The sequence below is a fragment of the Maniola hyperantus genome, chromosome 8 (assembly GCF_902806685.2).
Source record: "Maniola hyperantus chromosome 8, iAphHyp1.2, whole genome shotgun sequence".
In the NCBI taxonomy this organism is placed as follows: domain Eukaryota; kingdom Metazoa; phylum Arthropoda; class Insecta; order Lepidoptera; family Nymphalidae; genus Maniola; species Maniola hyperantus.
Genome location: NC_048543.1, coordinates 7,904,645 through 7,918,584, shown reverse-complemented (window position 1 = coordinate 7,918,584; position 13,940 = coordinate 7,904,645). Strand labels below are relative to the sequence as shown.

The following is a 13,940-nucleotide window of genomic DNA, read 5'->3' as shown; positions in this document are numbered from 1 at the left end:
CAAGAACTATCAAGGGACTCAAAACCTATAAGGTACTTCCCGTTAACCTAGAATCATGAAATTTGGCACGGTACGAACTACGGAGCGGATTTGACTCAAATTTGACCGGTTTTTTGTTTACAATACAAACTCAGAACGGTTCGGTTGGTAACTGGTGTTTCGTAACCAGCTACGATTATTTCGTAGCTGGTTACGAACGTACTGACCAGTTACTAAAAGACATTAATCTTATATTCCGTTACGAACCCGGATAAAATATTCTTGGTTAGTACCTAACCAGTTACGAAACGACGTAGTTTTAATCTTTTTCCGTTACGAACCCAGATAAAAAATTCTTGATTTTCGTAATTGGCATAAATCTTATTTCGTAGCTGGTTACGAAACATTGGTTACCATCGTGGACAAAACCCTCAGAACGCTCACATGAACTAAAGATCAGAAAGGATTAATTTTAGAATTAATTGTTTTCTATAACTAGTCAACTATGTAGTTTCAAAAAAATCTTGGACCACATCTTAGAAACAAGTAGTTTTCGGTCCTTGGTTTAGTAGGCGCAATAATAATTAATAACCCCTTTATTTCATGGGAAAATCTGTCATGGATACCACCGTGCTCGGGGAGGCACGGAGGTTATATCGGACTCTTGCCCACTGACGCCCACGCATCACCTGGGCTAGGGGACCGAAATCATCCACGCAACCCAAGCTAGCGGCGTCTGCCGAGGTAGACCCTCCTCTGGGAGCAATAAAATTCGCTACACACCAGGATAACCCTTCTCACCCACATAAGTAAATCCAATTGTGGATGTCACGAGACGTTTCTAGACTAAAACGAATTGAAGTTGTTAGCAAAAATAAGAGTATTATTTCAATTTTTTCAACAGTTCAATATTGAATCAAGATCAACCATCAAACTATAGTTGACCCTTTCGCAACTGATAAAACAAGTCATAAAGCTAACTCGTTTTAAATTCTCTTTGCAGACCCGCAAAAACATCACCCGCGTATCGACTTCCCCACTCGCTATCTAAGTTTCGGCGAAACGTTGAAAGCCAACTGCACGACCGCGCCTGCGCTACCGGCCCCGCACATCACATGGTTTATAAATGGGAAAAAGGTAATCTCGAACCCTTTTTTCAATATTACTTTCGTATGCGGGCAGATAAACGACATTTCATTAAGATTGTACAATTTAAATGCAAAAACGCAAAACAGGTACCTACCTAAGTGCTTCGTAATTACGAGTAAGATCATGTCTCGGGCTATACTTATCTACCTATTCTTAAACTTATTGCATACTAGGTACTCTTTGGTAAAATACCACCTGCATGGTACCACCGGTTCTACCAGGTGAGACCGCAGTCAAGGAGTCCCTTGACTGCGATCTCACCTGGTGATAAGTGACGATGCAGTTTAGGATGAAATCGACCTAACTTGGAAGCGGTATGACAGTTTTTATTAAACACATGCCTACTCCTTACCGGTGTCTACACGGCATCGTACCGGAACGCTAAATCGCTTGTTGGCACCGCTTTTCCGGTAGGGTGTTAACTAGCTACGTAGCTACGGCCATAGCCTCCCACCAGCCAGACCCTTACAGATAGTCTTAATCCTTACAGATGGATGAACTGGTAGCGCATTCACATAAGTTTCGCGTGCCCATGAGTGAGCGTAACGGGCGGAGAGGTCTACAGCGAGTCCTGGAGCAGGAGTCCTACCACAGCACCGACACCCCCGTCCTCGCCCTCACTCATGTCTCACACGTCGCCACTAGACCACCTGGGTGCATGCTCAAGGAACCATTCTACCAGGTTCGTTTAAAATAAATATCTAGGTAGGTACTATGATTTATTATCTTCTTCCTATCTATTGGCGGTTAATAGTCAGGTCGTCATAATAGATAGGTGTGAAAAAATTGTGATAAATTAGCTATCCTAGTCCATTCTTGGATGTTCCTAAGTCTATGTCCGTCTCTGGAATGCAAGCTATCTCTGTAGTCTATACGAAATTTCATTGAAGTTGGTAAAACGGACGGGCCCTGAAAAGCTCAGACAGACACATTTTCGTATTAATTATTTATTATAGTTCGTAGTTATTTTCGTTCCAAGATTTTTTTGTCATTTTCTTTTTTAAATTCATTATAGGCAAACGCTTGACCGCAATCACACCTGATGGAAAGTGATGATGCGGCCTAAGATGGGACGCGTTTACCTAGAAGATGCCTATTTACTCTTGTTTTAAAGATACCCGGGTTGTAGTTAGTGGGAAACACATATCGTGGAAGAGTAATCCAAACCTCACTTACATTCATTCGGCCTAAAACCATAGTTAAGCTTAAAATATTCAGGCTGAACTAGGTAAATTGTCTTAGGCTAAATTAGTATCTAGGTATATCCTGATTCCTGACACGCTGGGACAAACTAGTTTAGCCTGAAATTGGGTTTGGAGGTAGGTATCTTAAATTATATCACAAATCACAACATGTGTGAATGAAATAATAATATGCAAAATTATAATGAAATTACTGAGTCATTTTACACCTGTATTTTCTAGTTAAAAACAAATATGATTTTACCAACCTCAAGGTCCAACGTAATTACTTTTATGCAAATAACCCATTTAATAAGGGTACCTATACCTGTATGAGTATAAGCCAAAGCTACATGTACTTATACGGGTTGTACCTACAGGTATTTTACAATGAATGAAATAAATTCATAAACAAATGCGTTCTAAATCTAATCAATATTGCAGAGAAATATTTTCATACATTTTCAGTTGTAGGTATACATACAACAGAAATGCAGAATATGTACCTAGTAAGCCTGCGATTTTGTCAGCGATTTAGATTTCTTAGAGAGTACCATAAGCTACTTTCTATCCCAGGAAAATAAACGGTTCTTGCGGGATGGCATGATATTTTTCACGCTTTGTTAAAATATGCGACTGAAGGAGTCGCGTATTACAAGTCAACTAATGAATTAGTCGTAGTCGTGATTTTTTGTATGGATATAGTTGAAGACCTGGAGATATGCATAGACCCGGAAAAACAAAATTCCCACGGGATTTTTAAAAACCTAAATACACGCGGCCGTATTCGCGGCCATCATCTAGTAGTTTTATAATTTGGACGGCGTGATTTTTTTGTAAATATAAAATTTTAAGTGATAAGTTTTTTTTGTATGTAATGTAAATATTCCACTTTACTATGTTATAGATTTCGAATAAAAATCATAGGGGTTGAAAAAAAATTTAGCCGCTAGAAATTCTAAACTACAAATACATATATAACGTACCTACATGCTTTTTTCAGGCGGAATCATTGTCAGATCTAGAAGAAACTAACATGGTACAGGGAGTCAGCCGTCACAGAAGTCGGAGGCCGAACCGAGGCCGTGAACTCTATGTAACAATATCAGAACTACAGTTGGTCGCCACGGGCAGGCTAGAAGTCACCTGCGTCAGCACTATACCTGAATTCAGGAGCATTGAGGACAAGTTCGCCGATGTCAGAAACGATACTGTTATTGGTAAGATTTCATCATCACCATCATGATCAACAACCCATCACCGGCGGCTCACTACAGAGCACGGGTCTCTTATCAGAATTAAAAGGGTTTAGCCATAGTCTACCACGCTGGACAAGTGCGGATTTTGCAGACTTCACACACAGATTTTCACAAAGAAATGCCCAAGCAACCAATGCAACAATTTAATTTTTCTCGCGCACCTACGCCGTTAAACACCTACCACTAATTAAAATTTGACGTGATTAATAGGGGCAACGTTTATAATTTATGGTGTTTTACCGCGGGAAATTAATTATGTTAGATTAGTAAAGAATGTTAAGTACCTTCCTACCCGAAACAATTTTGCGCTGGTTTTTTTAAAGATTCATTTTAATCATCCATGTTTAGCATAATTACTAATATTCTCCTTTCACCTCCAAAAAAGTAGCAACGATTATTTTAATCCAACGGGTGGTATTTGTACCCACGACCTGGGTTTTCTGTCAACCCCCTAATCCAATCCTTTGAGCCATTAATGTTTAGTTTTGAAAAAGGCGATGAAAATATAAAAAATAATTCTTTTTCTTTCAGTGGACGTAATAAGGCCCTCAATCCACGCGGAGCCTTCGACCAATATAACCACAATAGGCTCGAGCACATCGAAAGGCAGCATAGCATTATCACCCTTAATTTTAGACCTTATAATCATTTATTTGCATATAGTTTGATAGCAGGTCATGCCATATTTTTATCAAACGGGGCTGTGATAATAAAATCTTTACACTATCTCTAGGGGTCTTATAAAGTAATGCGTGTCAATACCGGCGACAGCGAGTTTTGCGAGATACGATAAATATTTAGTTAACTTCCTTAACGAATAACTACAATTTATTACAAAGAATTAATAGCTATTATATAAGTTCAGTGTAACTGTACGTCGGCTCTACCTCTAGGAAGAGTTCTTATACGTCCGTTTTTGAAAACGACATTCGATGTCGATTGCAGAGTAAGGTGAGAGCAGGTGCAGGCAGCGGTCGGTTCGGAGCTCGGGCAACGGTCGTGTTCTTTGTAATGGTGCCATTCGGCATCCGCATTTGAAATGATTTTGTTTGCAATTAGTCTACTTTGCAATTTAAAAAAAACTCAAGTGTTTCTTTTATACGCCGCGGCCCTGCCCGCTGCCCGCATCCGATTTCATCTGTGATGTAAGGTAGTAAGGTATCTGCATCGTAAATGAATGGCACAAAGATTATATGAATGTTTTGGAGATATTTGAACTCGAAGGAGGGGAACTGGTTGTTGTCGAGTCAGCAGTAAGACCAAGTAGCATTTTTATTATTTTCCTTAAGGAATAGGTGTGTAATCTCTGTTCACTAACATAGAGTCGCTTATTCGTTTCGTAATAAGCACAAGTTAAGTAGCGACACTATGTTAGTGAACACACTTTACATTGACATAAATAATATTATATATAATCAATGTTGTTGAAGTAATATGAAACTCACAAGACACTTAATTTGGAACTACACTAATTTCTGAATGCACACAACTTTAAAATTTAAAAACACGCAGATCCCTAAAACACGCAAACTCGTAAGTCTTTACGCAAGTGTCAGCATTGTTCACTAGAACTTCTGTGAAAAGATAAAAACGTGACCAAGATAATATTATACTTGTTACCAAAGATGGAATCAATTAATTGATATGGGTATATGATTATAATAAATTATGAGGATAGGCGATAGCTTTCTTTGAGAAATAGATCTGAAAATGCCATTTGAAAATTAGATTAGAAATTAGCTCTATAGACTTAAGAATGGATCACCCTACATTGTGTTCGGGCCGTACTGCGGCTGAGGAATTGTGATTGTTAATATTCATGCCAATTGCCAGCGTGAATCTCTATCTTATGCATTAATTATTATGATTGTATCTGCGTGTGATTCATACAAAATCGCAATTTGGAACTAACTTCACCCGTAATCGATTTAACATCCTTATTTTATTACCCTGGGATTTTTAAGTGTCTTTTAAACTGAAACGTTGTGCTGTAGCACATAAATTATTATCGCTTCAGATAAAACTAAACAAATCTGGTAAGTTTTTAACGAGAATGTTAAACGAAATTTTTCATTTGTTTTCCTAAAATCTAATGTTTATAATAAATGAGTTTCGTTTTAAACTCCTTATTCTGATTTTCCATGTTTTTTTTCACTCGCATTGATTTTAACGTTGAGTTTCGTAATCAAATGTATAACCCCATTTAATGATGTCACTTGCGCCGATACATAAAACGCCGCGCTCATTTTTTTTTTGATAGTAGGTAAATTTAGGTGTATGTTACTTTGTTTACTACTAAAACTATTAATTGTAATATGACTGCTACAAACTATAGTCCAGTCAAATTAGACTTTTAAGGTTACATTAATTCGCATAGAGCTGAAAATTTGAACGAATGTTTGGAACACCATTATAAATGAAATGTAAAAAGTCCCAACCAATCCGACATTGCCAAAAAAAAGATATTCAAGGTTTCAAGGATTTACGATATAGTCCAACATATTTTTATGATAAAATTTGCCGTTTGACTTAAAAACGCAAAAACCCCATATTTGTGAACTTAGACCTTGAATATCTTTTTTTGCAAATGTCGGATCGATGGGAACTTTCACATTTCATTTATAATGGAGTTCCACACATTCGTACAAAAACTTTATGCCAATTAATGTAACCTTTGCCCCTATTTTTTGTACTAAATGGACTGGACTACTAATGATTAATTTGCATAATAAATAAATAATACTTAATTTGTACAGGCAAACTTTAAAGTCCAATAAGTAGATAATGGTACCTGTAACTATTCCATTTTAGAGTTATTTATTTTCGAAATTTATAATGATAATCTTTCATAGAAAACAAAATAATAAAAAGTTCTAGAAAACTTCGATAAAAATTTAAATATTTTATTTTCATACTTATTGAATTTTTTAATATTAAAATAAACAATGCAGATAGGCTAGCTAAATAAAATTAAATCAAATACGTATAGGAGCACTTACACAGTGTGATTGTATGAGTAGGTACCTACTGTAATTATTAACATTGCTTTTTAAAGTAAGTAATTACCATTATCGTGCCTAGATTTTATTGAAATCGCCAAAGTAATACATATCATTCTTTCTAGGTTATTTAGAGTGTAAGATAAATTAATTCTATCTTTAAATAATTATTTATAACTTAGTATTTAAATATTCCGAATATCGTAATTTACGTTCTTTTTATTCAGGTACTTAGATAATTTGAGGAGCTACGAACAAAACGGTGTAATTGCACGAAATAAAATATTACAGGAGTAAAAAAAAAAACTGAACGTTTCTGAAACTGTACTATACTTACCTAATTATTATTCCGTTTTGATCGAAATCACGAACTTTGGACCCAATTTTAGCACTGAGTAACGAGGCCGGTTTGATCCAAAATGATTTCAATTTTGTATTCAGTGATCAAAATCATACACTTTGGACTTAATTTCAATACAGTTTTAGACCACTTTGTTTGGAAATGAGTTCGGATTGTATTCAGTGGGCCAAAAACGTTCGGAATAAATAAATAAAGTACTTTGTTCACCTGTTCGTCATTTAATACCTGTTATATTTCAATAAAAAAATTATGACCCTTTCTATATATACCTAATTTAATATAATAATAATAATTAATAATGTCCACAAAGATGTGTGAATTTTGCCAGTATGTACTTGGCCTGCGTGGTAGACTATGGCCTAACCTAGCCCCTTTTCTTATTTTGATAGAAGATCTGTGCTCTCTGGATTTTGCACCAATGCAAACATCCAAAATGCATAATATATTCCAAAGTCTAATAATAATAATAGGTATAGTCCTTCCTGATGGGAATCATTTTATAATTATGTAGATAGTTAACTGGATTTTTATGAAGACTATAATTATTATTTATTTTGATGTTATTCTTATGGTGTTATTGTTCACTTGACAGTTTTATCATTGTTTAATATACGGACATACATTTTAATATTCGTTTATTGTATTTAGTTATAAGACTAAACAATAAAACAAAACAAGCTTAATTTGCATTTGTTTAGTGAAATTTCGACTACCCCGACTAGCTTAGTTTTCTATATGAAGACCAATTTTTTTTATGGAATTTTAGGTAGGTACCTACATAATTTAGAGAAAGCTAATAAAAAAAATAACATATTTTGGCTGAGAAGAAACTCAACTGAAACTGGCCAAACTTATACCTACCCATCTTATACCTATTATTTAAACTTGTTAGGTACCTAATACTAGAAATCATGTTTAATTAAAATAACAACATTAAATTAAAACTAAAATAAATTAAATTAAATCTAAAACCTCATCGAGACCACCGCAGCGAGGCATTGTACCCAAGATGCTGGCAGCATTACCCCTTTGGATGGCCAAACTAATTCTTTGACCAAGGTAGCTGCCAGCTCTCGGGTCCCCGGTTGACTCGATGACTCTTTTCGCAATTTCTTCAAAAAGAGCTCGAGCCCCCGGGCCCCACGGTCCCAAGGTCTCCACACCATAAGGCACGAATACGAAGCTCCCATCGAGGTTTTCATATTTGCGCCTCTTGGCCTGTTCGGCGCTGATGGCCGCTGCACCCGCCATAGAGGAGGTCGCCTGAATGTGGGATGCAGCTAAAGTGTCTACACAAGTTGCATCCCAAACAAGCGACCTGCCCATCTAATACTTAAATAATGAAAACCTACCCAGTACCTACCCACCCACATGGTCTACATCTACACTGTCTGCTGTATGGTTAGCGTCTAAACATTCCTACAAAAATATTTTTTAGACAACGAATTACTTACTTACAAAAAATACATATTTGATTTTTTAAGTTTTTACATGGAAAAGGTGTAGGGCGGAACATGTGGTTCACAGACAAATTGGTGGCCATGTACAGCTTACAATAGAGTTAGGACCATATGCATTTCAGTGCCATATGCAATTACCTATATTAAGAGTAACTAGTAAGATGGATATGTATACTTAGTATATCTATAATACTCGACACCAAATCGGACAAAAAAGTTTGATAAAATGATTACCTACTCACCGCTTATCATTAGATATGACCAATCACACCGTAATCTTTTAAGATACCTATCTTAATTGAGTATTGCAAATATGCGTTAAAATGAATTCGCAATGACATGCCTACTCGTAGTATACATGCATTTGAGAGCTCAATAAACCTAAACTTCCGGAGTGCTACATAATATTCCAATTTAATTCAGTGTTTTTTTTTGTACATGGAAATCTTTTAATCTGTTATTAACGAGTATTAGATACATAATGCAATAATAGGTACCATGGCCGTAGCCAGAAATTGGGGGGGGGGGGGGGGGTTTACCAAATCCTTTCATTAGAAAACACTTTTGCGCGACTTGACGTAAGTAATTGGTTAGTGAAACTTTACCTTTGTGACTGTTAAATATAACGATAAACAGGAGCGCGAGCGCAGCAATTGCTAATTTTTTTGTTTGAATGCAGAAAATATTTAAAAAGTCGGTCAAGTTCAAGTCAGACTCGCACAGGAAGAGTTCCGTACCATTGTACAAGAAAGAACTCTTTATCCATACTAATATTATTAATGTGAACGTGTGTCCGTCTGTCTAGCCGTAAACTTTGTACAGCATATACTTTTAACCAAATCTTGGTACTATTCAGAATTCAGAGTAAGCTTGCATTCCGGAAACAGACATAGGCTTTTATCCCAGAAAATCAAAGTTAATATCTAGATACGGTAAAATACAATCTAGTCTATAAATTACGAAGGTTCCGTCCGCGTTGGTAACCAATATTTCGTAACCAGCTACGAAATAAGATTTATACTTAGTCGTTTCGTAACTGATTATTTAATCAAGAATATTTTATCCGGGTTTGTAACGGAATAAAATTTTAATTAGTAGTAACCAGTTACAACAAGACATTAATTTTATGTTCCGTTAAGAACCCGGATAAAATATTTTTGGATAGTACCTAGCCACCAACTAGTACCAGTTATAAAAAGACGAAGTATAAATGTAATTTCGTAGCTGGTTACAAAACATTGGTTACCAAATAAGTGTGGACGGAACCGTTACGAGTAGGTTTATTAATTTATATATTATTATTGTTGTTTACTTATAGGTGTCTCGGTTAATTTTATTTCCCACCTTCCTTCCTATTATGATTTTATTAACTATTGTAAACAATTTAAAATTCATATATTTTATGGAATATTTAATATAGAGTGTGGAATGATGACTATAATAATATGAGCTATCGTTACAACGAATTAATTAAATTAAAATGATCATTTACAATAATAATTATAATACTTACCTATATCAATAGAAGAATAATTTAAAAAATTACCCGTTATTTTTTGTAAGTGAACCTTTTTTAAATATTGTTTGTGTAAACCGTAGTTATTAAACAAATGAGAGTATTTTAATAATTTTGGTACTTATTTACCTACTCTTTCTATGTACCTAGTCTACCTGCCCGACTTAAGCAAACCAACAATTTTTGTATAATCATCATCATCATCATCATCAACCGATAGACGTCCACTGCTGGACATAGATCTCTTGTAGGGAATTCCACACGCCACAGTCTTGCGCCGCATGAATCCAGCGGTTCTGCGACTCGTCTGATGTCGTCCGTCCACCTAGTGGGGGGTCTTCCAACGCTGCGTCTTCCAGTGCGAGGTCACCATTCCAGCACCTTGAGACCCCGACGTCTATTGGTTTTCCGAACTATCTGCCCTGCCCAATGCCATTTCAGCTTTGCAACCCGTTGAGCTGTTGGTTACTCTAGTTCTTCTATGGATCTCATTTCTGATTTAATCACGTAGAGCTTAGCTCTCTCATTCGCCCGCTGAGTGACACTTAAGTTTTCTTATGTGTTATGACTTATGGGCCCCATAACTAGTTAGCGAGCATTTTGTTTGAGAATATCTAATAAATAGATATTTCATTCGCAACAGCGTAAGGTTATCATCTCTTAGATTAAAATATGTAAAATACTTATTTTTATGTATCGAAAGACACAAAATATATCTATGTTTAGTACGCTTTCATAATAATTATTGTGTCATCGATGGAATTAGGTAGGTACGTAGATATATTAAAAGCGTTCGTTCCACTGCCATGTTTTTACATATTTGTGCAAGAATTCTTGATAAGAAATTATGTACATATATAGGTAGGTATATTTTCCACATTGCTGCATTGTAAGTAGATACAGTAGGTTTTTGTCACTGTATCTATAGTGCGAATTGAAGTGCGTTCTACTAGCGCGTCGCGACCTAGGGTAAGCGCGTGCAACGCGACGCGCTCCGAGCTGTGGTGTGCTGGATGACGCGCCTCCATTTGAAGGTAGCCCTAAATTTATTTTAGTTTTACTTATCTATCTTGTGAATTTTGCAATCCATGCTTATAGTCGGGACGAAGTAGAAAAATACATAAGTAGGTACATAGATATTATTTTTTATAAAGAATTATTTAACATACGACGCGATAAATATTGTATAAATAAATATATTCAATAATCTACTCATCAGATTGTTTTTATTGCCAAGATCATTTACCTTCTCTCACGATATTTTTAATAAGGATAATTTTATAATTACCTACACCCTTTTTTTTAAATAAGGGTGTAATTATACAAAATATATTACGTTCGATGACTCCTCCCGGCAGCGACGCGTGTGACGCGGACGGCAGCAACACGGCAGGACATATTGCTGAAAATTATACTACCTACTCTTTGACATTGACATTGGCGAGATGCGAATAGCCCTCAAACAACTCAGTAACAACAAGGCGCCGGGTGATGACGGCATTACATCAGAACTCCTACGTGCGGGAGGTACTCCTGTACTGACAGAGCTTAAGGAGCTGTTTAATGACGTCATCATGAACGGAACAACGCCGAAAGCATGGAGCAAGAGTGTAGTAATCCTTTTCTTTAAAAAAGGAGATAAGGAGCTATTAAAGAACTACCGGTCCATCTCACTCTTGAGCCATGTTTATAAGTTGTTTTCGAGGGTTCTTACAAATCGCCTCGCCTGAAGACTTGATGAGTTCCAACCTCCGGAACAGGCTGGGTTTCGAAAAGGGTACAGTACCGTAGACCACATACACACCTTAAGGCAGATTATACAGAAGACAGAAGAATATAATCTCCCACTCTGTCTTGCCTTTGTGGACTACGAGAAAGCCTTCGACTCTATCGAAACTTGGGCTGTTCTGGAATCATTGCAAAGATGCCAGGTCGATTGGCGGTATATTGAGGTGTTGAGATGTATTTATGACTTTGCGTCAATGACCGTCCAAATCCAGTCTCAGCAGACAAAACCTATCAGCTTGCGAAGGGGCGTTAGACAGGGGGATGTAGTATCTCCAAAACTGTTTAACAGTGCACTGGAAGACCTCTTCAAAACGCTGGACTGGAAAGGACGAGGACTTAATATAAATGGCGAGTACATCTCACATCTACGGTTCGCTGATGACGTGGTTATTCTAGCAGAAACTCCGCAAGATCTCGAGGAGATGCTGAGTAACCTAAGCCACTCTTCCAGACGTGTCGGTCTCGGGATAAACTTGGACAAAACAAAAATAATGTTCAATCAACACGTTGTCCCGTCACCGATGAGCGTCGAAAATGTTGGCATCGAAATTGTTTCACAATACAATTACCTTGGCCAAACAATTCAATTAGGCAGAAGCAATTTCGACGAGGAAGCCAACAGAAGAATTCGGCTAGGTTGGGCAGCTTTTGGGAAATTGAGTCAAGTCTTCTCATCGCCAATTTCTCAGTGCCTCAAGACGAAAGTCTTTAACCAGTGTGTTCTTCCCGTCCTCACCTATGGTGCTGAAACGTGGACACTAACAAACGGCCTTGTCCACAAATTCAAAGTCGCTCAGCGAGCTATGGAGAGGGCTATGTTAGGAGTTTCCTTGAGGGACAAGATCAGAAACGAGGAGATCCGCAGGAGAACCAAGGTCACTGACATAGCCCAAACTATTAGCAAGCTGAAGTGGCAGTGGGCAGGTCATGCCTGTCGTAGAGGCGATGGCCGTTGGAGCCGGAAAGTCCTTGAGTGGAGACCGCGTTTAAGCAAGCGTAGTGTGGGACGCCCTCCAGCACGATGGACCGACGATATAAAGAGGCTGGCGGGAAGTGGCTGCATGAGGAAGGCTGAGGACCGGGTGTGGTGGCGCTCTTTAGGGAAGGCCTATGTCCAACAGTGGACGTCCACAGGCTGATGATGATGATGATGATGATGACTCTTTGACATATTGAGAAAGAAGGTATGTACCAGTTGGCATTAGGTAAGAAAACCGGTTAAGTGCGAGTCGGGCCTCGATCTTTTAGGTTATGGTTGATGATGACATAATTATTTTGTGGACCCAGCACTAAGTGGGTCTACAAATAGTATACAATTTATTTTTGTGTAGTTTAAGTTTATTATTTGTAATCTGTTGATCCTATTAAATAAAAATAAATGAATAAAACATCATATTCTGGATGTATGAAATATTTCTTTTCCGAGCTAGAACATCGCATAATGAAAGAAAAACCCAAAAAATTGTTCGTTTGTTTTGGTCACAGCTTAGTTACAAGCTATTTAATTAATCGTTGTTTTCAGTATTTGTTGTTCAAATACACTGCATGAATATGATACATAATATACCGAAATTTCATATTCCTAACTGTTCGCGACAGGAAGAGATGGCACTTGGGGCATGAGGCGGGGCGACGCGACGCCCCGCTTACCCGCACGTCACTATCCCGCACCTGGCTGCGCGAGTGTGCAGGGCGTCCCCACCTCGATTGCCATTTCTACCTGTCGCGTACTATAAAATCATGAAAATTGGCAAGTACCTACCTAAGAATGTCTTATACAACAACTAAAAGGAAAAATCCGAAAACCGTGAATTTGTGGTCTTCGGATTTTTCCTTCCTTTCTTTAGCACACCAACGTATTCGCACGCGGTTTGCCTTTAGCCTTTAGCCCGTAGCTTAGGGATACCTACCTACAGAAGGTATGTAATAGTTTCGCTACCGCGCGGCATGCGATTGCGTCTCTGTACTTAAGCATAGTCATTGGAAAAGTAATTCATCATAATATCGATAGCTTATTTTTGCATAAGAGCAATTATTATTGTGAACTAAGTCATTGATATTATCATCGCAAATCTTCTTAGACTCTAACGAATCAAGTGACAACCAACTTTTTACTCTTCGCAGCAACTTGAATTTAGGACTACTTGGTGGCTTTTACCTACTGCACTGGTTTGTTACGTGGTCTCGCCACTCCGCCAGATCCCAAGACAAGTGTCAATTTTTACTAACACAATGAAAAAAATAGAAA

The 13,940-nt window shown here is 37.4% G+C and overlaps 1 protein-coding gene across 6 annotated transcripts in view; it reads left to right on the top strand.

Moving 5' to 3' along the window:
- The window catches only part of LOC117984412 (uncharacterized), an 84,316-nt gene extending 75,425 nt beyond the window's left edge, over positions 1–8,891 (top strand). For all 6 annotated transcript variants that reach the window (XM_069500446.1, XM_034971033.2, XM_069500444.1 and 3 more), the window contains 4 exons: positions 983–1,116; positions 1,619–1,810; positions 3,313–3,529; positions 4,100–8,891. In XM_069500446.1, the coding sequence (XP_069356547.1) occupies positions 983–1,116; positions 1,619–1,810; positions 3,313–3,529; positions 4,100–4,236 (680 nt within the window). In that variant the 3' untranslated portion in view covers positions 4,237–8,891. The remainder of the gene's footprint in view (positions 1–982; positions 1,117–1,618; positions 1,811–3,312; positions 3,530–4,099) is intronic.
- The last annotated feature ends 5,049 nt before the right edge of the window (positions 8,892–13,940 follow it).